This window comes from Mastigoproctus giganteus, chromosome 8 (assembly GCF_048544385.1).
Source record: "Mastigoproctus giganteus isolate SK-2022 chromosome 8, ASM4854438v1, whole genome shotgun sequence".
Taxonomy (NCBI): domain Eukaryota; kingdom Metazoa; phylum Arthropoda; class Arachnida; order Uropygi; family Thelyphonidae; genus Mastigoproctus; species Mastigoproctus giganteus.
The window spans coordinates 225489044-225511593 of NC_143582.1; the positions used below are offsets into that span (position 1 = coordinate 225489044).

The following is a 22550-nucleotide window of genomic DNA, read 5'->3' on the forward strand; positions in this document are numbered from 1 at the left end:
CTGCTGATTTAAATCCTTTGTTTTCCCTTAATGCTTGTTTTTCTTTTCTTGCGTTAAATCTTCTTATGTCCTCTCTGAGTCTCTTTCTAATGGCTTTGCATAATTCTGCTCAATTTGAATTTATGCCTGAGAGGGCATAAATTCAAATTGAGGAAAGACAGATGTAGGATAGACGTGTGGAAGTTTGCCTTTAGCCAGCGGGTGGTTGGTTGGTGGAACAGACTGCCATCCCTTGTGGTGGAGGTTGTTAGCCTAAATAAGTTTAAGGCTCAGCTGGACAGGTATTTTGAACGAACAGAGGGGTGAAGTGGAAGTGGGGTTTTTTTTTTTTTTTTTTGGCTGATGCTGCATAAGCTTGCTTTCTTGCATCAAATGCCTCTACTAATGCTAATAACTCAGTATACTCAATTTTCTCCCTGTCAGTGTTTTTCTTGCTCTTCATTTGTCGTCGTCAGTTCATCATGACAAGTGTTTCTTGACTAATTTTTTCTTCTTTGGATTTCTTTTTCCCCATAGGCTTCTTGGGCTTTATCACTTTCAGAAAGTTGTAATATTCCTCATCGATATCTTGGTCCTGAGCAGTCTGCAGAAGCTCAAACTTGTTCTTAAGTTCCAGTACATACTGCGTTTTCTGATCCTCTGTTATCTCAAAGACCTTTGTATTATTTACTCGAGTCAGTTTTTTCCTTTCCTTTCCTACATCTATATCAAGTGTACATCTTACCATTCTGTGATCACTTCCAACATTTACCTTATTCAGGACGGTAACATCATTCACAATATATTTTCTGTTAGTGAGGATGAAGTCGATTCCATTAGTTGTTAATCCATTTGGACTCTTCCATGTCCACTTTCTGTTCACCCTTTTCTTGAAAAAAGTTTTCATTACTGACAGTCCTTGAGATTCTGCAAATTCCACAAGTCTTTCACCTCTTTTTTATTTCTTTCACCAATTCCAAAATTTCCTATAGTTCCTCTTTCTGCCCTGTTTTGCCTTTTTCCTACCTTAGCATTGAAGTCCCCCATAATAATAGTGTAGTGGGTTTTCTGCTCATCTAGAAGACTCAATTTCGGTGTACATTTCTTCGACCTCTTCATCATCATGGCTCGATGTTGGTGCATAATCATTATAATCTTTAGCTTATACTCTCTTAGAAATCTTGAATATTAGTCTTGGCACCCTTGGTGATGTACTTTTGAATTCCAAAACGTTGTTTTTAAAATCTTTATGGACCAGAAACCCAACTCGTTGAGTTGGGTTTCTCGTCAACTCGTTGACGTTGAGTCTGCTGACGAGGCTAGTAGGGGCCAGACGTGTTCAAAGCTGCTAAGTGGATTTTTCTTATTTATTGATTTGAAATTATTGTTTTTCTAAAACTTTTGATTTAAATTTAGTAGTATAGCATTATTTGGTGATTTTCTGATTAATTTGGTGTATTTATTCTTTACTCGGCCTTGCAATTGCATAAAAGTATCGGTAAGGGTATCCACGTGTTACAAGTCGCAACTCCGCTGAACGAGAAGTTTTTTAGCAATATTTAGCCGCTTATTGAATATTTTTACATCAAATTATTTTTTGTAAGTAGCTTATAGACCTAGTAAGGATCGTTAGTTTATTCTGAATTGAGACAGATCGTTATATATCGAACCTAGATAGCGTTAGTATAGTATAGGTTATAATATTTTCAGTGATCGGTAAAATCTGTTGAACTTCATTGGCATTTAAATTGTACTTTTAACTAAATACATATACCAACTTAGATTACGAACGTAACATAATTAATTAATACATAACTGATATGGAAGTTATATAAAGGGAACTTGGAGATAATTAATACTTGACACTAAAAAATATATCCACATCAACGCCAGAGCTTGCACTTGGTCGTCGCGCAACACAGCGGCAACCCCCAAGGCGGAATGCACTGGTCGTAAAGGAACCAATAGTTGTTGGTGACTCTATTGTCAGGGAAACGGGGAACATGCTTTGTAAAAAGGATTGGTGGAACAGGACCAGGGTATGTCTGCCAGGGGCAAAGGTTGATGACGTAGAGCAGATATCATCTTTTAAGGGCACAAAAGGTGATATAGTTGTACACGTTGGCTGATATAGTTGTATACGTTGGCACTAATGATATCAAGAGTAGGAGACCGGCAGAATTGCTTAACAAGTACAGGTCACTGTTGAAAAAAAGCCGTGAAATAGGGTTGAATTTGAAAGTGTCTGCAATTCTGCCCAGACACGATAGGAGGGAGTATATGATGAGAGCCTTGTCGATCAATTCGGCCCTGGAAAGATTGTGCAAGGCTCAAGGGGTAGAATTTTTTTCAGCCTGGACTGTACTTGTTAACAGGAGAGATTGCTTCTACAGGGATGGGATACACTTAAATAGAAAGGGTGCAAGAATATTTGCTGATGCTATCGAGGCAGTGTTAGGTGGGTTGGAAAACTGCTAGCTTGGGGAGAGACAAAGACGAATAGATTAACAGTAGCCACTGGCAGAGGTGAAAGAGATTCTTGCACTGCTTCTATTGGAATGAGCAGAAGCCTGAAAAACAAGATGCAGGATATTTCAGAGACTGCCGGGAGTCATTGCGGTACAAGTAAACACATGGGTTGTGTTAGGGTAGCTAAGAATAGAAATAGGTGCATGTATACTTGCATGTACACCAATGCTAGGAGTTTAGTAAATAAATTTGATGAATTTGAGGTATTGCTCAAAACATCAAAGGGAGATATTGTGGGGATTTCAGAGACGTGGTGTCACACAGATATAAGGAATGCAGAACTGGAACTTGGGGAGTACGTCTACAGAAAGGATAGACTGGATAAGAAGGGAGGAGGGGTTATGCTATTAGTTAAGAAATACATAAAATCCAAGGAAGTGAAGCCAGTGGACATTGCTGGACAGTGCAGTGTCCAATTAGTTTGGTGTGACATAAGCATTGGGAGATCAAAATTGAGAGTAGGAGTGTGCTATAGGCCTAATGACTCTGATGAGTATAATAAGAAACTGTACAGGGAAATAGAGTGGGCCAGTAAATCAGAGAGTCTTATAATGGGAGATTTTAATTTCCCAGATATTTACTGGAATTTGGGGGCTGGTTACTCACACACTAGCAAGGCTTTTGTGGATTTATTGGATGATTGTTTTCTACATCAGCATGTTCGGGAGGCAACTAGAGGGAGGAATACTCTTGATTTGATTATCAGCAGTGATTCTTCATGCATTAAGAATCTGCAGATAAATGAACCACTGGGTGGCAGTGATCACAGTGTGCTGAAGCGGGATTTACTCAAAGAGGTAACTATCATTAGGGGTAAAGGGAAGAGTTATTGCTTTCGTAAAGACGACTACAACGGACTGAGACAGTATTTAAATTCTATACAGTGGGACCAACTGATGATGTTACCAACAGCAAATGCAAAATGGGAAGCATTCAAAGAACTTATCTTGGAAGCTACTAGGCTTTACATACCAACTAAGAAATATTGTTCAAGGTTTAGGCCTAAATGGATGTCAGATGAACTGATGAGGCATATGGCAGTGAAGAAACATGCATGGGATACATACAAATTAACACATGACACAGAAGCCTATGATAGATACAAGTTGATCTGTATCCAAGTTACAAAGGAGGTTAGCCATGCGAAGGCAGATTACGAGAAATCTTTGGCAAGGGATGCAAAGAAAAACAGCAAAGAGTTCTTTACTTATGTAAACTCTAGAAGGAAGAGGATGAATCAGATTGGTCCACTTGATATCGATGGGTCAACTGTTGATGATCCTGCTCAGGTAGCTAACAAACTAAATGAATATTTTGCATCGACATTCACACATGAGGAGTTATTTAGCGAGGGGAAAGCCAGAGGTGTATTCACCTCTAGCAGTAAGCTAGAGAATCTTGTAATAACTGAGAGTAAAGTGGAGGAGAAATTGTTGAAGATAAACACAAGAAAGGCACCCGGGGTGGATGGGATCTATCCAGTTATATTAAAGGAGGCAGCAAAGGAAGGAAGCAAACCCTTAGCCATAATTATGAGAGCTTCCTTGGACTCAGGGGAGGTACCCACAGACTGGAGATGTGCAAATGTGACCCCAATTCACAAAGGAGGATCAAAGGCTGACACAAGTAATTATAGACCTGTGAGTTTAACTTCTGTTCCAGAAAAATTAATGGAGGCACTAGTTAAAGAAGCACTGCAGGATCATTTAGACAAGACTTCAGTTATAGCTCGGACACAGCATGGTTTTGTTAAGTCGAAGTCTTGCCTGACCAATTTGATTTGATACTATGATGCAGTCACAAAGGAACTGGATGCAGGGAATAACTTTGATATTATATACTTGGATCTTAGAAAGGCTTTTGATACTGTTGCACATGGAAGACTGCTGCACAAATTGGAGCAGTGTGACATTGGAGGCAAATTGCTGCTGTGGATAAAGGAGTGGCTGAGGGGGAGAAGACAGAGTGGTAATCAATGGACACTGCTCGTCGTGGACTAATGTTATTAGTGGAGTCCCTCAGGGGTCAGTGTTGGGTCCATTATTGTTTTCTGTATTCATAAATGATATTAATGATGGTATATCAAGCTTAATGTCGATGTTTGCAGACGATACAAAGGTAGGCAGGGTTGTCAAGGACACTACTGACACTGTGCTGCTGCAACAGGATCTGGAAAGGTTGAGCAGATGGGCTGAGAGGTGGCAAATGAAGTTTAACATTGACAAATGTAAAGTACTACACATGGGAAACAGCAACCCCAGAGCAACGTATGAACTCTGTGGTACTACACTGACAGTGGTAGAGAATGAAAGGGACCTGGGGGTGGTTATGCAGGCAGATATGACGTTCTCTGAGCAGTGCAGACGGGCTGCAAGAGTAGCTCATGGTGTATTGTCAATGATATATAGGAATTTTTCTAGCAGGGATAAGGAGGTGATTATTCCCTTGTATAACGCAATGGTCAGGCCACACCTAGAGTACTGTATACAGGTCTGGAGGCCTCACTTCAAGAAGGATGTAGAGCTGCTGGAACAAGTACAGAGAAAGGCAACAAGATTAGTGAATGGAACAAAAGGGTGCTCTTACGAAGAAAGGCTTAAGTTTTGCAAATTACACTGTCTGGAGGCTAGGCACCAGCGAGGTGATCTGATAGAGGTGTATAAAGCCTTGAATGGTTTGAGCATGCTCAATGCTGTTGGGATTCTTCCTTTCGCTCAGAATAATCACCTGAGTGGGCATAATTTCAAATTGAGGAAAGACAGATGTAGGATAGACGTGTGGAAATTTGCCTTTAGCCAGCGAGTGGGTGGTTGGTTGGTGGAACAGACTTCCATCCCTTGTCTTGGAAGTTGATGGCCTAAATAAGTTTAAGGCTCAGCTGGACAGGTATTTTGAACTAACAGAGGGGCGAAGTGGAAGTGGGTTTTTTTTTTTTTTTTTTTTTTGGCTGATGCTGCATAAGCTTGCTTCTTGCATCAAATGCCTCTACTAATGCTAATGCTAAACTCCACCTTCACTCCTTTCACTGTTTCCATTGGTGTACAGGAGATTTCCACTTGATAAACTTATAAGTGATTCATTTCTTCTTTTCGTTTCAGCCAAACCGATGATATTCCAATTCACATTTTCTAATTCCTTTTCCAGCTCTAATATCCTGTCTTCACCGATGAGTGATCGTACGTTATAACAGGCCAAGTTCAGTTTCCATGCATGGCAGCCTGGTCATACCCAGAGATTCTTAGCACCCTCTGCTTCTACTCTGATCCTCTTGCTGCCGTAAGAGGGAGAGTGAGCTGCTGGGGACTGAGGGCCATTTGTATTGTTGTGCTCTCATATGCTGGAGGGTTTGGTCTTTTTCTCTTCACGCTGACCAGGTGTCTTGAAGAGAACCACTGTACATGTTTGTTGCCACCTAAGTGACGTAACAGGGCTTACCATCGAGAAGGTGTTCATGAGTGGATTTTAGGGAGGCAGGCCAACCAGACTTCTCCTAAATCTTCTGTAATAGAGAGATATTGGATCCATCAGTGTTTTAGGCTGAGTGTCTGATAACACACAGGATACCTGTTTCCCTCTAAGCCTCCCTGTTCCCCTCTGTTTGTAATAAGGCAGTTCTATGCTTTAGAGAGAAAGCTGGCATTTCTTGCTTGACCAATAACTCTAGGTAATTTTGTTAGAAGATTTTGAGATCTGTGCTGAATTATCTTGACTTTCCTCCACTTTGTTGATTTATCCTTTCCTTTGAAAAAATTGGCAGTGTTGTCTTCTTCATTGGAACTTTCTTCCTTTGATGTAGCACCTTGTGAAAGCTCAGAGTTGTTTTCTCTTGTTTCAATGTAATCCTAATCAGATTCTGTCCCATCATCAATGTTTTTGTTACTTACTTTCTCAGAAAACAGGAAGGGCATGAATAATTTCGGCATCATTTGCATTACTTGTGTATAAGTAATCCAACTTGGGCATCAAAAGCAATGCAGCACCACTTACACAGACGGATGCACTATATCTCACAGATACAAAAGCAGACTGAATCGAAACCAAAAGGCTTGGGAAAACAAAACTGATACCAATGGCTTCCAAGAAGCAATATTAGCATTAGCTGTTGAGGTATACAATGCAAGAAAGCAAGCTTATGCAGCATAGCTACTGAGAAGCACACGTGTACAACTACATCTTGTTTCCAGAAACAAAGAAAGATAGGATGTATGTATCTGAGAGATACATAGTGATTGACGAAGGGTTAAATAAATTTAAAACAGAACTAGACAAACCTTTGGAGTGAATGGATGGGTGAAATGGGAAAGTTTCTTTTTTTTTTTTTTGGCTGATTCTGTATAAGCTTGCTTTCTTGGATCATATGCCTCTGCTAATGCTAAAGGGATTAACATTCCACAATTTAGTGGTGTCCATAACACTTTTATATCCGCCTCTCAAACACACTATGGAGAAGTTGCTCTGGCAACTGCTTACTTGTGTCCAAAGCCAGTAGAAAAGATTAAGGCATATTCCCCATGCAGAAAATATGCAGTGATCAACCTGTGTTCTACTGTAAGCACCCTATTAGAAAATTAGAAGACAGTGATTTTCCTTTATCCTGGAAATTGTTCTTTTGCAGAAATGAGTCATCCACACTTTCAGAAAATTTCACCTATCTCTGTTTAAATGGGAGGTACAAGTGGGCCCTAGTTTGGATCAGGGTTTTAAAAAAAAAAAAGAAAGAAATTGCTTTAAAAATTTGCGACGATTACAGATGCCCTACAAGACCCCCCTCACACTATGGCAAGGCCCGAGGCAAGTGCCTTGTGCCTGTTCATAAGTATGGCCTGCACAGAATAATAGATTAACAGTATCCACAGGCAGAGATGGAAGTGATTCTTGCACTGCTTCTATTGGAAGGAGCAGCAGCCTGGAAAGCAAGTTGCTGGGGATTTCAAGAACTGTTGGGAGTCATCGTGAAAAAAGTAAACGCATAGGCTGTGTTAAGGTAACTAAGAGCAAGAACAGGTGCATGTATACGTGCTAGGAGTGTGGTAAATTTGAATTTCAAGTGCTCATCAATACATCATCAGTTATAGTTCAGACACGGCATGGGTTTGTTAAGGGGAAGTCTTGTCTGACCAATTTGATTGGATTCTGTGATATGGTCACAAAGGAACTGGATGCAAAAAAATTATTTCAGTATCATATACTTGGATTTTAGGAAAGCTTTTGATACTTTTTTTGCACGTGGAAGACTACTGTACAAATTGGAGCAGAGCACTATGGTATTGAGAGCAAGTTGCTACAATTGATAAAAGGATGGTTGAGTGGGAGAAAATAGAGAATGGTAATCAGTGGACAGTGCTCTTTGTGAACCAATGTTATTAGTGGAATCCCCCAGTTTCAATGTTGGGCCTATTGTTGTTTTGTATATTTATCAATGATATTGATGAAGGTATATCAAGCTTAATGTCAAAGTTTGCAGATGACTTAAAGGGCAGCAGGGTTGTTAATGACAGTATGTTTGCTTCTACAACAGGATCTAGAAAAGTTGGCAGATGGGCTTGAGAAGTGGCAATTAAAGTTTAACATTGACAAATGGAAAGTACTGCATGTGGGTAACAGTAACCCCAAGAAATGTACTGTGTGGTACTATCTCAGGGTAGTGGAGAATGAAAAAGACGTGGGGGTTATTATACAGTCAGATATGAAGTTTTCTGAGCAGTGCAGATGGGCTGCAATAGTAGCTCATGGGTTCTTGTCAATGATACACAGGAATTTTGCTAGCAGGAATAAGGAGGTGATTATCCCTTTGTATAAGGCAATGGTGAGGCAACACCTTAAGTTCTGCATACAGGTCTAGAGACTTCATTTTAGGAAGCATGTAGAGTTGCTAAAATGAGTACAGAGAAGGGCAACAAGACTGTTGAGGAGATCAAAAAGGATTATATTACCAAGAAAGGCTTAAGTTCTGAAAATTGCAGCATCTGGGGAATAGGCAGCTGTGAGGTGAACTAATTGTGGTGTATAAGACCTTGAATGGTTTGAGCAGGTTCAGTGCTGATTTCTTTGTCTTTCCTCATTCTCAGATTACAAACATAAGGGGGCATAAACTCAAATTGAGGAAAGACAATTGTAAAACAGATGTGCGGAAATTTTCCAGTGGGTAATTGATTCCTGGAACAAATTTCCATGTGTCGTTGTTATAGTTAATAGCTTAAATAAATTCAAGGAAGAGTGGACAAACTTTTGGAGCAAATGATTGGGTGAAATGGGAAAGTTTTTTGGCTTATGTAGTTATAAGCTTGCTTTCTTGCATAATATGCCTATGCTAATATCTTTATGTACCAGAAAGCCAACTCCACCTTCACTGTTTTCATCGTTTCCATTGGTCTACAGCAGATTTCCACTTGATAAACGTATGAGTGATTCATTTCTTCTTTTTGTTTTAGTCAAGATGATATTCTAATTCCTTTTCCATCTCTAATATCCTACCATCACCGATGATTGCCCTTACATTGTAACAAGCCAAGTTCAGTTTCTGTGCACATCAGCCTGTTTGTACCCAGAGATTCTTAGCACCCTCTGCTTCTACTCTGATCCTGTCACTGCCATAATAGGGGGAATGAAAGCTGCTGGGGATTGAGGGCTATTTGTTTTGTCATATAATCATGTGCTAGAAAGTTTGGTCTTTTCCTCTTCACACTGACCAGGCATCTTTAGCATTAGTAGAGGCATTTGATGCAAGAAAGCAAGCTTATGCCGCATCAGCCAAAAAAAAAAAAAAAAAAAAAACACCACTCCCATTTCACCCCTCCGTTTGTTCTAAATACCTGTACAGCTGAGCCTTAAATTTATTTAGGCTATCAACTTCCACAACAAGGGATGGAAGTCTGTTCCACCAACCAACCACCCGCTGGCTAAAGGCAAATTTTCGGACATCTGTCTTTCCTCAATTTGAATTTATGCCCTCTCAGGTGATTATTCTGAGCAAAAGGCAGAATCCCATCAGCATTGAGCATGCTCAAACCATTCAAGGCTTTATACACCTCTATCAGATCACCTTGCCGGTGCCTAGTCACCAGACACTGTAATATGCAAAACTTAAGCCTTTCTTCGTAAGAGCAACCCTTTGTTCCATTCACTAATCTTGTTGCCCTTCTCTGTACTCGTTCCAGCAGCTCTACATCCTTCTTGAAATGAGGCCTCCAGACCTGTATACAGTACTCAAGGTGTGACCTGACCATTGCCTTATACAAGGGAATAATCACCTCCTTATCCCTGCTAGAAAAATTCCTGTATATCATTGACAAGACACCATGAGCTACTCTTGCAGCCCGTCTGCACTGCTCAGAGAACTTCATATCTGCCTCCTCAATTACCCCCAGGTCCTTTTCATTCTCTACCACTGTCAGTGTAGTACCACAGAGTTGATACGTTGCTCTGGGGTTACTGTTTCCCCTATGTAGTACTTTACATTTGTCAATGTTAAACTTCATTTGCCTCCTCTCAGCCCATCTGCTCAACCTTTCCAGATCCTGTTGCAGCAGCATAGTGTCAGTAGTATCCTTAACAACCCTGCCAACCTTTGTATCGTCTGCAAATTTGGACATTAAGCTTGATATACCATCATCAATATCATTTATAAATACAGAAAACAACAATGGACCCAACACTGAACCCTGAGGGACTCCACTAATAACATTAGTCCATGATGAGCCAGTGTCCATTGATTATCACTCTGTCTTCTCCCCCTCAACCATCACTGTATCCATAGCAGCAATCTTGAAGAGAATCACTCTACACGTTCGTTGCCACCAAAATGATGTAACAGGGCTTACCATTGGAGTGTGCATGAGTGGATTTTAGGGAGGCAGGCTAACCAGACTTCTCCTAAATCTTCCAAAATAGAAAGATATTGGATCCATCAGTGTTTTTGACTGAGTGTCTGATAACACACAGAATTCCTGTTCCCCATGTATTCTCAGCCCCTAATCTCAAATAGGTAATGCTAATTAGAACTAGTAAGGTGTGTAGAATGAATGCAAATAAATAATTCACCCATCATTCTCATTGTCTGAGTGAAATTGCATGTGTGATAATGTTTATTATGGATTTGAAATTCCATGCATTTTAGAAATAAATACAGGACTTCACAGATTTATTGACTTATTCCATTTTCATAATGCTATTTTTACAGGATTTGGGATCTGCCATTATTGTGATTCCACTTTTGTCTGTATTAGAGGCCATAGCTATTGCTAAAGCTTTTGGTAAGTGTGTATATAATGATTTAAATTATTAAACCAAAAGTTTATTTTTGTCATTTCATAAGATAAGCAATCAAATCATTAGTTTATCTTTTTAAGGCAATATAAGGCAATCCTTTAATATCTAAATATCTATTAAGTTTCTTTTTAAAGGAAGCAATTTTATTTCATTCTGTATTATAGATATTTTTTTAATTAAAAATGTCATGTCTAAATCAGAGAAACTAGAATTTGAAAGTTAATTTTGGAATTTTTTTTTTCCTTACCACCATAGCTACACAACTATAGTTAAATAGTTGTGTAGGAGAGAAAAAAGTCAAACCTCATATTCTCTTCTGCTTTGCTAGTACTACATTTGAACATTTAAATCTCGTTTCATTGGTTTGGATTATTATTATTATTATTATTACGTTTTTATTAAATATGAGTGGGAATGGCACATCTGCTGGATGGAGCAAGCTTTTCTTTGAGTAAATTTTTTTGTAAACAGTGTTATGTAATATATTCTCTCCTCTTTGGTGTCCTAAACAGTTTTTTTATCCCCATTGTAACAATTGAATCGTCTCTCCACATATTAAATAAATAAAAACAATACTTGTAATTGTTGAAATTAATTCCAGTTTCAGTGTTTTAATGAAAAGATAACAAACATTTCATACTTTTCCTTGAAGTTTCTCTGGAATTTTTCTAGTTATGATAACTAAGGAGATTATTATCATCACATCAATCTGAGATGACAAGTTCTTCTGCTAGTACTTAAAAGGAGCAAAGGTAATATGAATGCTTAATATAGCAGAGATAATCATAGAGGTATAAACCAGCATAGGAGGAATTGAGATAAGGACCAACTTTATTCTGCAAATTCAGTCATTTTGGGATAACCAGTTTCTTTAACACTAGCACAATGAATATAATTCCTCCCCAATAAAAGGTTCAAAAACGGTATTTAAATTGGAAAATATAAATTGGAATGCTGATATTTAGCAACAGAATCAAGATACAGTCAGTCCTCGTATAGCATGATAGTTGTGTTCCTAGAAACCCTCTTGCAATATAAATAACATGCCCTGTGGGAAAAATAGGGTTAGGTGCCGATCACCCAAGATTGAACACACATTTGTAACCAAAACATTATCAAACACAATAAATAATCGTAATAAAATACTTACGTATTTTATTACGACTATTATGTAATGTATTGCTAATGCTTTTGTGAGCAAACTTGTTCTTTGTTTGATCTTCTATCCAAACAGATGACAGCCGTTCATCTCTTCCAATTCTTTGTCTTGATGTAATGGATTTTGTTACACTTTGAGTTGTTCCTGCTATGAAAGTTGTTTTTATTTTCTCTGCATTCTTTATAATTCTTGGAGTTGCCTCATTTAGGCCTGTAGGACGTGCAATATTACATGGTCTTTCACTTTGCTCAAAATGTTTCACAATTTCATATTTTTTTCTCTATCAACAGAGGCAGACATTTTTTTTTTTTTTTTTTTTTAATGGAAACCCCAAACACGAAAGGTATCAAAACCTATAGTACTTAGTACCGTGCATGGGTTGAAAGAGAAGTATGGGGGGTGAAGCTGGAAACTTTGCTCTAGAGACTAAACATGGGTTTCACCACTTCAAGCCTCCCATAAGCAAAGTGGTGGTATTGCACCAGTCGATGAGAGTCATCTACCACCTATAAGACTGGCTATAAGCGTTATCGGGCGAAACCCCGGTGGGCCCCAGAGGCCAGAAGGTCATGGAGGCTGGCGTGATTTTGCCCATAAACGTTAGTATGAGGCTGCTACAAATTTTCCCGGGTAAGAATTTTTGACCCAGTCCACCTCTGTCTGTCGCTATTGCTTTTCTTTTTCTCTCTGAATTCGTAGCGTCTTCACCAGGATGCTTCCTTTTCGCACCTTTTAAGTATTTTACTGATTTTTAGGGAATAAAGCACAATTACAAGATGAGGAGGCACGCTTGATACACAAACAAAGCTGCGTGTGTGTAGCAACTGAATAAACAACACTGTAAAGGCAGACACACGCTGTTAACACCTCACTAGCTCACATTTTACTAAAGCACATTTTTTGGGGTTGCTACCATAAAACAATAAAAACAATTTCCAGTTGCGTTCCTGCTAGTGGAATCTGTTATAAACTGGTAGTAAACTCGATCTAATTGCATTTACGATAATACCGATAGCTGGAATTGTGTGGGTTTTTACGTTATTATGGTGAAATGTGTTTCCCCTTCACTGATATAAAAAACATAAATATATTTTCAGAATCTTCTCTTCGTTCCTATCATGTTGCTTTCGGTTGGGGTGATTCCGCGTTCGACTGCCATTTCTTGTAAACACAAAGGTGAATCATGCATAAGTGAATTCAGTTCATGGTATATACGATATTGTTCCCCTATTTATAAATCGTGTATGATTGAATTTGTGTAGTGTAAACACATGTTATACAAGGACTGACTATATTTATTTTTTCTTGTAAAGTTATCCAATACTTGCAAACATTACACATCAGTTTTCCATTCGTTCTTACTTTCATATGACATTAGTATTAAAGTTAACCGTATGGTGCAAGGAAGCCTGAGGCTTTGCTGCACTAGCCAAAAATATAATAAAAAAAATAACAAAATAAAATAAAATAAAATAGACCACCTATTTCTCTCCCTCATGTAGGCTCCTATCCAACTGACCTTTTGAATCTCTCAAGTTTCAACTTCAACCAACAAAGTTAGTATTAGTGGAGGCATTTGATGCAAGAAAGCAAGCTTATGCAGCATCAGCCAAAAAAAAAAAAAAAAAACCGCTTCCACTTCACCCCTCTGTTCGTTCAAAATACCTGTCCAGCTGAGCCTTAAACTTATTTAGGCTATCAACCTCTACCACAAGGGATGGGAATCTGTTCCACCAACCAACCACCCGCTGGCTAAAGGCAAATTTCCGCACGTCTATCCTACATCTGTCTTTCCTCAATTTGAATTTATGCCCTCTCAGGTGATTTTTCTGAGCTAGAGGAAGAATCCCATCAGCATTGAGTATGCTTAAACCATTCAAGGCTTTATACACCTCTATCAGATCACCTCGCTGGTGCCTAGTCTCCAGACAATGTAATTTGCAAAACTTAAGCCTTTCTTCGTAAGAGCAACCCTTTGTTCCATTCACTAATCTTGTTGCCCTTCTCTGTACTCGTTCCAACAGCTCTACATCCTTCTTGAAATGAGGCCTCCAGACCTGTATACAGTACTCTAGGTGTGACCTGACCATTGCCTTATACAATGGAATAATCACCTCCTTATCCCTACTGGAAAAATTCCTGTATATCATTGACAGTACTCCATGAGCTACTCTTGCAGCCCATCTGCACTGCTCAGAGAACTTCATATCTGCCTGCACAATCACCCCCAAGTCCCTTTCATTATCTACCACTGTCAGTGTAGTACCACAGAGTTGATACGTTGCTCTGGGGTTGCTGTTTCCCATGTGTAGTACTTTACATTTGTCAATGTTAAACTTCATTTGCCACCTCTCAGCCCATCTGCTCAACCTTTCCAGATCCTGTTGCAGCAGCATAGTGTCAGTAGTGTCCTTGACAACCCTGCCAACCTTTGTATCATCTGCAAACTTGGACATTAAGCTTGTTATACCATCATCAATATCATTTATAAATACAGAAAACAATAATGGACCCAACACTGAGCCCTGAGGGACTCCACTAATAACATTAGTCCACGATGAGCAGTGTCCATTGATTACCACTCTCTGTCTTCTCCCCCTCAACCACCCCTTTATCCATAGCAGCAATTTGCCTCCAACGTCACACTGCTCCAATTTGTGTAGCAGTCTTCCATGTGCAACAGTATCAAAAGCCTTTCTAAGATCCAAGTATATAATATCAAAGTTATTCCCTGCATCCAGTTCTTTTGTGACTGCCTCATAGTATCCAATCAAGTTGGTCAGGCAAGACTTCCTCTTAACAAAACCATGCTGTGTCTGAGCTATAACTGAATTCTTGTCTAAATGATCCTGCAGCGCTTCTTTAACCAGTGCCTCCATTAATTTTCCTGGAACAGAAGTTAAGCTCACAGGTCTATAATTACTTGTGTCAGCCTTTGATCCTCCTTTGTGAATTGGGGTCACATTTGCACTTTTCCAGTCTATGGGTACCTCCCCTGAGTCCAAGGAAGCTCTCATAATTATGGCTAAGGGTTTGCTTACTTCCTTTTGCTGCCTCCTTTAATATAACTGGATAGATCCCATCCACCCCGGGTGCCTTTCTTGTGTTTATCTTCAACAGTTTCTCCTCCACTTTACTCCCAGTTATTTCAAGATTCTGTAGCTTACTGCTAGAGTTGAATACACCTCTGGCATTCCCCTCGCTGAATAGCTCCTCATGTGTGAATGTCGATGCAAAATATTCATTTAGTTTGTTAGCTACCTGGGCAGGATCATCAACAGTTGACCCATCAATGTCAAGTGGACCAATCTGATTCATCCCCTTCCTTCTAGAGTTTACATAAGTAAAGAACTCTTTGCTGTTTTTCTTTGCATCCCTTGCCAAGGATTTCTCGTAATCTGCCTTTGCCTGCTTAACCTCCTTTGTAACTTGGTTGCATATCAACTTGTATCTATCATAGGCTTTTGTGTCATGTGTTAATTTGTAAGTATCCCATGCATTTTTCTTCTCTGCCATATGCCTCATTAGTTCATCTGACATCCATTTTGGTCTAAACCTTGAACAATATTTCTTAGTTGGTATGTAAAGCCTAGTAGCTTCCAAGATAAGTTCTTTGAATGCTTCCCATTTTGAATTTGCTGTTGGTAACATCATCAGTTCGTCCCACTGTATAGAATTTAAATACTGTCTCAGTCCATCGTAGTCGCCTTTACGGAAGCAATAACCCTTCCCTTTACCCCTAATGGTAGTTACCTCTTTCAGTAACTCCCACTTCAGCACACTGTGATCACTGCCACCTAGTGGTTCATTTATCTGCAGATTCTTAATGCATGAAGAATCACTGCTGATAATCAATCAAGATTACTGGAACAGGAAAAACTTATTCCACAATCAACAACTCACTGGCTAAAAGAAAACTCCTGTAATCAAGCTAAACCACTTTGCTCATCATTTAAATTTATGGCTGCTAGTTCTGTAATCATTTATAACAGTGAAAATTTCACTCTTGTTCATTTTACTCTTCCCTCTCAGAGCCTTGTACACCTCAGTCAGGTCTCTTCTATGGTGTCTAGTTACCAAGCTCTGCACGCCATATTTGACATCTTTCCTCATATAGATATCCATTTGCTGATCTCACCAGGTACATCTTTGGCCCCTTTCAAGAAGTTCAATGTCTTTCTTTAGGTGCAATCTCCATACCTGAACACATTAGTAGTAGTGACAAATGATGCAAGAAAGCAAGCTTATATAGTATCAGCAAGGGAAAAAAAAACATTGCACATTTCTCCCGTTCATATCATCCGACATTAGTTCTTCCCTGAATTTATTCAAACCATCCATTTCCACAGCAACAGATCGAAGCCTGTTCCAACAATCAACCACTGGTTTCTTTGCACTGTATGGCTAATATTAATACTAAATTACAGCATTTTGCATGAAAGGAAAGTCACTAATGAAAAAAAAAATGTTATATTATATTAAATGGTAGATCCAGTTATTATATCCAGTTCTTTGGTCACCACATCATAGTAACCTATCAGATTGGTTAGACAAAACTACTTCCTAATTAAAGTATAATTGCATGCTTGTCCAGATGGTCCTATATTACTTCTTTAATCAGTGATTCCATTATTTTCCCTGGAAAATAATGGAATCACTGATTCCATTATATACTCCCTCCTATCATATACTCCCTCCTATCATGTCTGGGCAGAATTGCAGACACTTTCAAATTCAACCCTAATTCACAGCTTTTTTTTCAGCAGTGACTTGTACTTGTTAAGTTATTCTGCTGGTCTCCTACTCTTAATATCATTAGTGCCAACGTGTACAACTATATCACCTTTTGTGCTTTAAAGATGATATCTGCTCTACGTCATTAACCTTTGCCCCTGGCAAACATACCCTGGTCCTGTTCCACCTATCCTTTTTACATAGCATTTCCCCATTTCCCTGATAATAGTCGCCAACAACTACTATTTCCTGTGGGACCAGCGCATTCTGCCTTGGGGGTTGCCGCTGTGTTGCATGATGACCAAGTGCAAGCTCTGGCATTGATGTGGGCAGCTGGGAGCTTGATGTTCCCCTCAATTTAGATCCTTCGAGGGCATCCACCCTGTCCTTCAAGGTCTCATATAGGCCCATAACAACGCCGAGTTGTCGCCTAATTTCCTTGCACTCCTTGCATCGTGCACACACAAAGACATCCCCCATGGCAGTATCATGTCCCGTACTCGATTGCTCCGCAAACATCAAGCAAACAGTGCATCTTAAAAGGCTGTGATTCAGAGGGCAACTTCCCCCTCAGTTCTCCTCTGAAGTTTAACAAAATTAATAGATTTTACTGATTAATTGACAATATTATATTATATACTATACTATACTATACTTACTAACGCTATCTAGTTCGTATATAACGTATTGTATAACAAAGGCGGCAAGTTACGAACAGTAAATCTATGGACACTTAAGTATTAATTAACTTACAAATCTCGCTGTCTCAATTCAAAATAAACTACCGATCCTGACTAGGTTTATAAGCTACTTATAGAAAATAATTTGATGTAACAATTGGTCAATAAAGTGGCTAAGTATGGCTAAAAAACTTCTCGTTCAGCTGAACTGCAACTTGTAACACATGGATTTGATACTTTTATGCAATTACAAGACCGAGTAAAGAATAAATACACCAGGTTAATCAGAAAATCACAAAATAATGCTATACTACTAAATTTAAATCAAAAGTTTTAGAAAAACAATTTCAAATCAATAAATAAGAAAATCTACTTAGCGGCTTTGAACACGTCTGGCTCCCACTAGCCTCGTCAGCAGACCTTACAAAAATCCAAACCACATAGATATAAAAATTGCACCCAACTCAATTCCAAATGTCTATCTCCACAAAGGCCTAGGAGTAGTTTTCATTTAGGAAGTAACGTAATTTGCATCATCTTTGCATCTAATCAATGTTAGTGATTTAGTTAGCGTCATTGGCATCATTTAAGTAGTGATATAATTTGCGTCATTTCCGCATCACATTTTCTTGACAAATTAGTTTTACAGTCCCAAATTTAATAGGTGCAGCCGAAGATGTTTTCACATCAAAAGTTTTCTTAGAATTATGCACATATGGCACTTGAATATACCGTTATTTTTAGTCAAATAGCAACCATAAAAACAGACAAAAATTTATATTTGATAATACAATAAATCCTTTATTATTACAGATAAACAATAACTATAAAAAAGCTTTGAAAAAAGCATTATTCAGATGCACCTAAATTCTATACAACTTGTTTTAGATATTCTTTTTATAAATTATTGTACTGTCAAATGAATCATCTTCAGTATTTGTGTTTAATGGACTATTTTGGCTACTTCTGTACTTAATGTCAAAAGTCATTATTAAAACAACATAAATTTATTTTTAGAATTATGTACTTTTTGAAAGTGTTATTTAGGCAGAAATCAATTTTTGGTTGCTATTATTAACATATTTGTTTTTTAGCAAAGGGGAAGAAGCTGGATGCCACACAAGAAATGATAGCTCTTGGTAAGTAAATTTCAGAAACTGAATAGTTGAATAGGTTACCTTTAAATTAAATTGTGGTTAACGAAAATGATTAAAATTAAATAAAGACATTGTGAAAATGAAATATTTAGCAATATCAAACTGATACTGATGGATTTGGAAAACTGATCTGGACTGATGGATTTGGGTTTATGTGCGTACATAGGGCAACATAGTGTTTGTAATGTTTATCATGCATGTCTTATAGAATTTGTCAAAATCTGTACAGCATGTTGTAGTGCACTTTCTAACCATGTAAGGAGTATTCTTAGATGAAAGTTTTCATTGCAGATGGGTCATTGTTTCATCATAAACGTGCTGCGACCTGGAAAAGCATGTGCACCACACAATAGGTTTTTTTTTTTTTTTTTTATGAAAACCCCAAACACGAGAAGTATTAGAACCTATAGTACTTAGTACCATGCGTGGATGAAGACAAAAGAAGATATTTGTTGACATTAGACTTGAACTTCTGTAGACTGTAATTTTCAGGAAATACGTATGAAAGAAGGTTGTTCAAGAAAACGACAGTTGAATGAATAAACGAGGAAGATGAAAAGTTGGTTCTGTGAGTTTGAAGTTGAACAGTAAATGGATGTTGGCTGTGGTGGCACGTGTTTGGACTGTTTTGAAAGAGAGAGCGGGAATTATAGAAGCCAATTCAGAAGAACAGTGCCCATGGAAGTATCTGTAGAAAAGGCATGAAGCAGAAACAGTACGTCTATGAGACAGAGTGGAGAGACCCTGTTAGAGAGGAGTCATTAATTAACCTAACTGCCCTCTTCTGAATGGAATCTAGAAGCCTGAGAGAGGTTTTGGGGGCACTGCCCCAATGTGGGAACAATATTCCATGGTAGGACAGATTTGCGATTTTTACCGAGTGAACAGCTGTTTGGAAAAAAAGTGAGAGCGAAAGAGAAAACCAAGGTTTTTAGATGCAGAGGAAGCAATATTTGTAATGTGCTTGTGCCAAGAGAGATTAGAAGTAAGGGTAATCCCCAAAAGAGATGTATCATTTTGCGAGATATAAGACAAGACTGAGTTTTAGAAGGATTGAAATCAACTAAGTTGTCTTTTCCCCACTGGAGAATTACCTGGAGATCGGTATTTAAGGAATTGGTAGCGGATATTCGAGAAGTTGAAGCTGATTGAGCAGGGCAAGGTTTTTCAAAATGGAAAGTGGAATGCAATGTGCTATCATCAGCAAAACTATGGAAAGGATTTCCAGTCATGGAAGGTCGTTAATATACGAGAGGAAAAGAACTGAACGTTGGGGGACACCAGCATTAGTGGAGAAGTTAGAAGACAGAGAGCCATCTACCATCACCCTCAGTGAGCGATCAGAGAGAAAACTGGATAACCAATTACAAAAAACAGTTGGCAGACCATAAGATGGAAGCTTGTTTAAAAAACTTATGCCAAACACTATTGAAAGCCTTTGAGATGTCAAGAGCAACTGCTTGTGTTTCATCAAACTTTTCCATTGAATTTGTCCATAAATGGGTAACATAAGCCAGAATATCACCAGTGGATCGACACTGGATTTCATACTTGCAATCGTTGATCACAGAAGGTTTCTAGGTAGTTTAAGAGTTGGCAGTTAATTGATTTCTCCATTACTTTAGAAAGAGTAGAAGTAATTGCAATGGGACGATAATTGGATGGAGGGACTTGTGACCCTTTTTAGGAACTTGCTGGATATGAGCAAATTTCCAAGCAGAAGGAAAAACCCCTTTGGAATAAAAAAGTGAAAAAAGGCGGCAAAGAACAGGATTAAGTTCAGGAGCACAGATTTTGAGAACAAGTGGAGAAATACCATCAGGACCTGGAGCTTTCTTAGCTTCGTCAAAATCCTTCTGACATCCTTTTGACAGAAGACCACAGGAAGCATTGAATGGAACGAGTTGGGAATGGTGGAAGGTGTTATACCAAGATCATTAATACATGAGTTGGAAGAAAAATGGGATGCTTGCAGGTCAGCTTTATCCTTGGCTGAAGTGACAACAGAACCATCTGGTTTTGACAGAGGTGGGAGCAGAGATGGGCAAAAGTTACTGCCAATAGCTTTGGCAAGAGACCAGAATGCTCGGCTACCATTAGGGCAAGAAGCAAGTTTTCTGCTCTTAGCCTGTTCAAAATCTAGTTTGGACTGATTAGTGACTGCTTTACATTTGTTGCGAGCTTTGGTGTAGGCAGAAAATGAAACTGAAGAATTGGAAACAAGCCAATTACGATATGCAACATTCTTCTCTTGAACAGTCTTAGCACATTTGTTGGAAAACCAAGGTTTAGATAGAGGATGAGATTTTGAAGTGGAATAAAGGATTCCATTCCTGCAAGAATAATTTCACTGACACGATCTGAGCAATCGTTGACATCGGAAGTTTTGAAGAGGTATTGAACATTAATGACCCTGGTGCGTGCAAGGCAGCTTTACCTGTACAACTTCATGAGATGTGAGAGGGGTGAATGTTAGTGTTGGAACTATGGTTGGCATAGCTACTCCAGGATATTAGCATTCTGAGCAGTTTGGACATCAGTATCTTAAGGACAATTGCAGTGATGGCTGTGAGAGTCTGAATTGCTTTCAGACAACACAGAAGAACATGCACATGGGCCTTTCCTGTAACTTCATTTGCAGTACTAGCAAAGGTAGGGCTGTTTTCACAGTAGTGAGTGTCAAACATGATAGTGACACATTGCACTTTCTGCAGTTTGTAAAAGCCAAGCATCCAAAAAGGTGAGTATTGCTGTTTGACATTTCACTACCCATCATGGTCTAGAGTTTTAAAGGTCACTCTCAAGCTGATTAAAGTGCAGCTCCCTGAAGCCTGTATCTGCAAGGGAGGAAGTTTTGCTTGTACAATGTTAGATTAGCATTAGTAGTGGCAAATGATTCAAGAAAGCAAATGTACTTGCTTAAATGAAAGCAAACGTATTTGCTTAAATGAAAGCAAACGCTTCCTAGTTCATTTCACAAATATATGTGGTCTCAATTCCAATCTCAACGATGTCCATTTCCACTTGCAGTCTGCCAAACCCCATGTACTTTTTCTGACAGAATCACAGTTATTGGTTAATTCAACTACTACTCATCTCAGTTGCCCAAATTATTCACTGTATGATTACTTTCGCCTCAAAGGTGGTACTTGTGCATATGTCTGTTCCCATATTCCCTGTCAGAGAATTTGTAATTTGGAATTTCCTCTTTTCAATCTTCTCTGGCTTAAAATCTCTTTACCTCATTATGTCAAATTCATCTGTTGCCTCTACCATTCTCCCAACTCCACTAATCACTTGGAGCTCTTTGACCTCCTCTCTTTGCAACTTGACTTTCTCCAGTCCAACTTTCCTAACAGTGAGGTAATTTTCCTTGGTGATTTTAATCTTCACAATTCCAGCTGGCTTCCGTTTTCTAGTCACACCAACCCAGCTGGTCGAGATGCTGAAGCTTTTGCAATTTCTAATGACCCTGCTCAGATTGTTCATTTACCTACAAGAATACTGGACAATCCTAACCACAGCCAACATGCTTGATCATTTTCTCACAAACAAGCCTTCTAAGTACACGGTTGAAGTGATTAGTCCCTTAGGTACCTCAGATCCCATAGCAGTTCCAGTGCCTCTGATTCAGAGTTTTTAAGCTGGAAGACCCATTGTTAGCATGGAGAAAAGTAGTTAAAAGGGTGTTTTTTGTACCAGCCTTATACAATGGCTGTAAATTGCATATATTGTATTATTTATTTTTCTTGTTTGCTTGATATATATATATATATAAAAAAAAAACCCTTAAGTTACCCAGTGGCGGGGAAGGGGAGATTATACACAAACTCATAATAATTCCTGCTATCATGATGGGGTTCTATGTGGTACATCCGGGTCCTGACACAAAGTGTTCCCAATGTGTATCTTAAATGGTATATCATAGATATAACAAAAGAAAGGGGAAGTCCCCAATACTATTGGAAGTTCCTGGAATAGCAGCATGAATTGGTTAATTATACACCTGTTATCTTCAGCATGACTGTCTATCCATATTGTAAA

General features: G+C 38.7%; 1 protein-coding gene across 1 annotated transcript in view; it reads left to right on the forward strand.

Annotated features, from left to right (window-relative positions):
- Window positions 1–22550, forward strand: part of LOC150082376 (sodium-independent sulfate anion transporter-like) — a 183716-nt gene that overhangs the window by 82791 nt on the left and 78375 nt on the right. The window contains exons 9-10 of the mRNA XM_090380497.1: window positions 10688–10760; window positions 18444–18488. Coding sequence (XP_090236623.1) covers window positions 10688–10760; window positions 18444–18488 — 118 coding nt within the window. The remainder of the gene's footprint in view (window positions 1–10687; window positions 10761–18443; window positions 18489–22550) is intronic.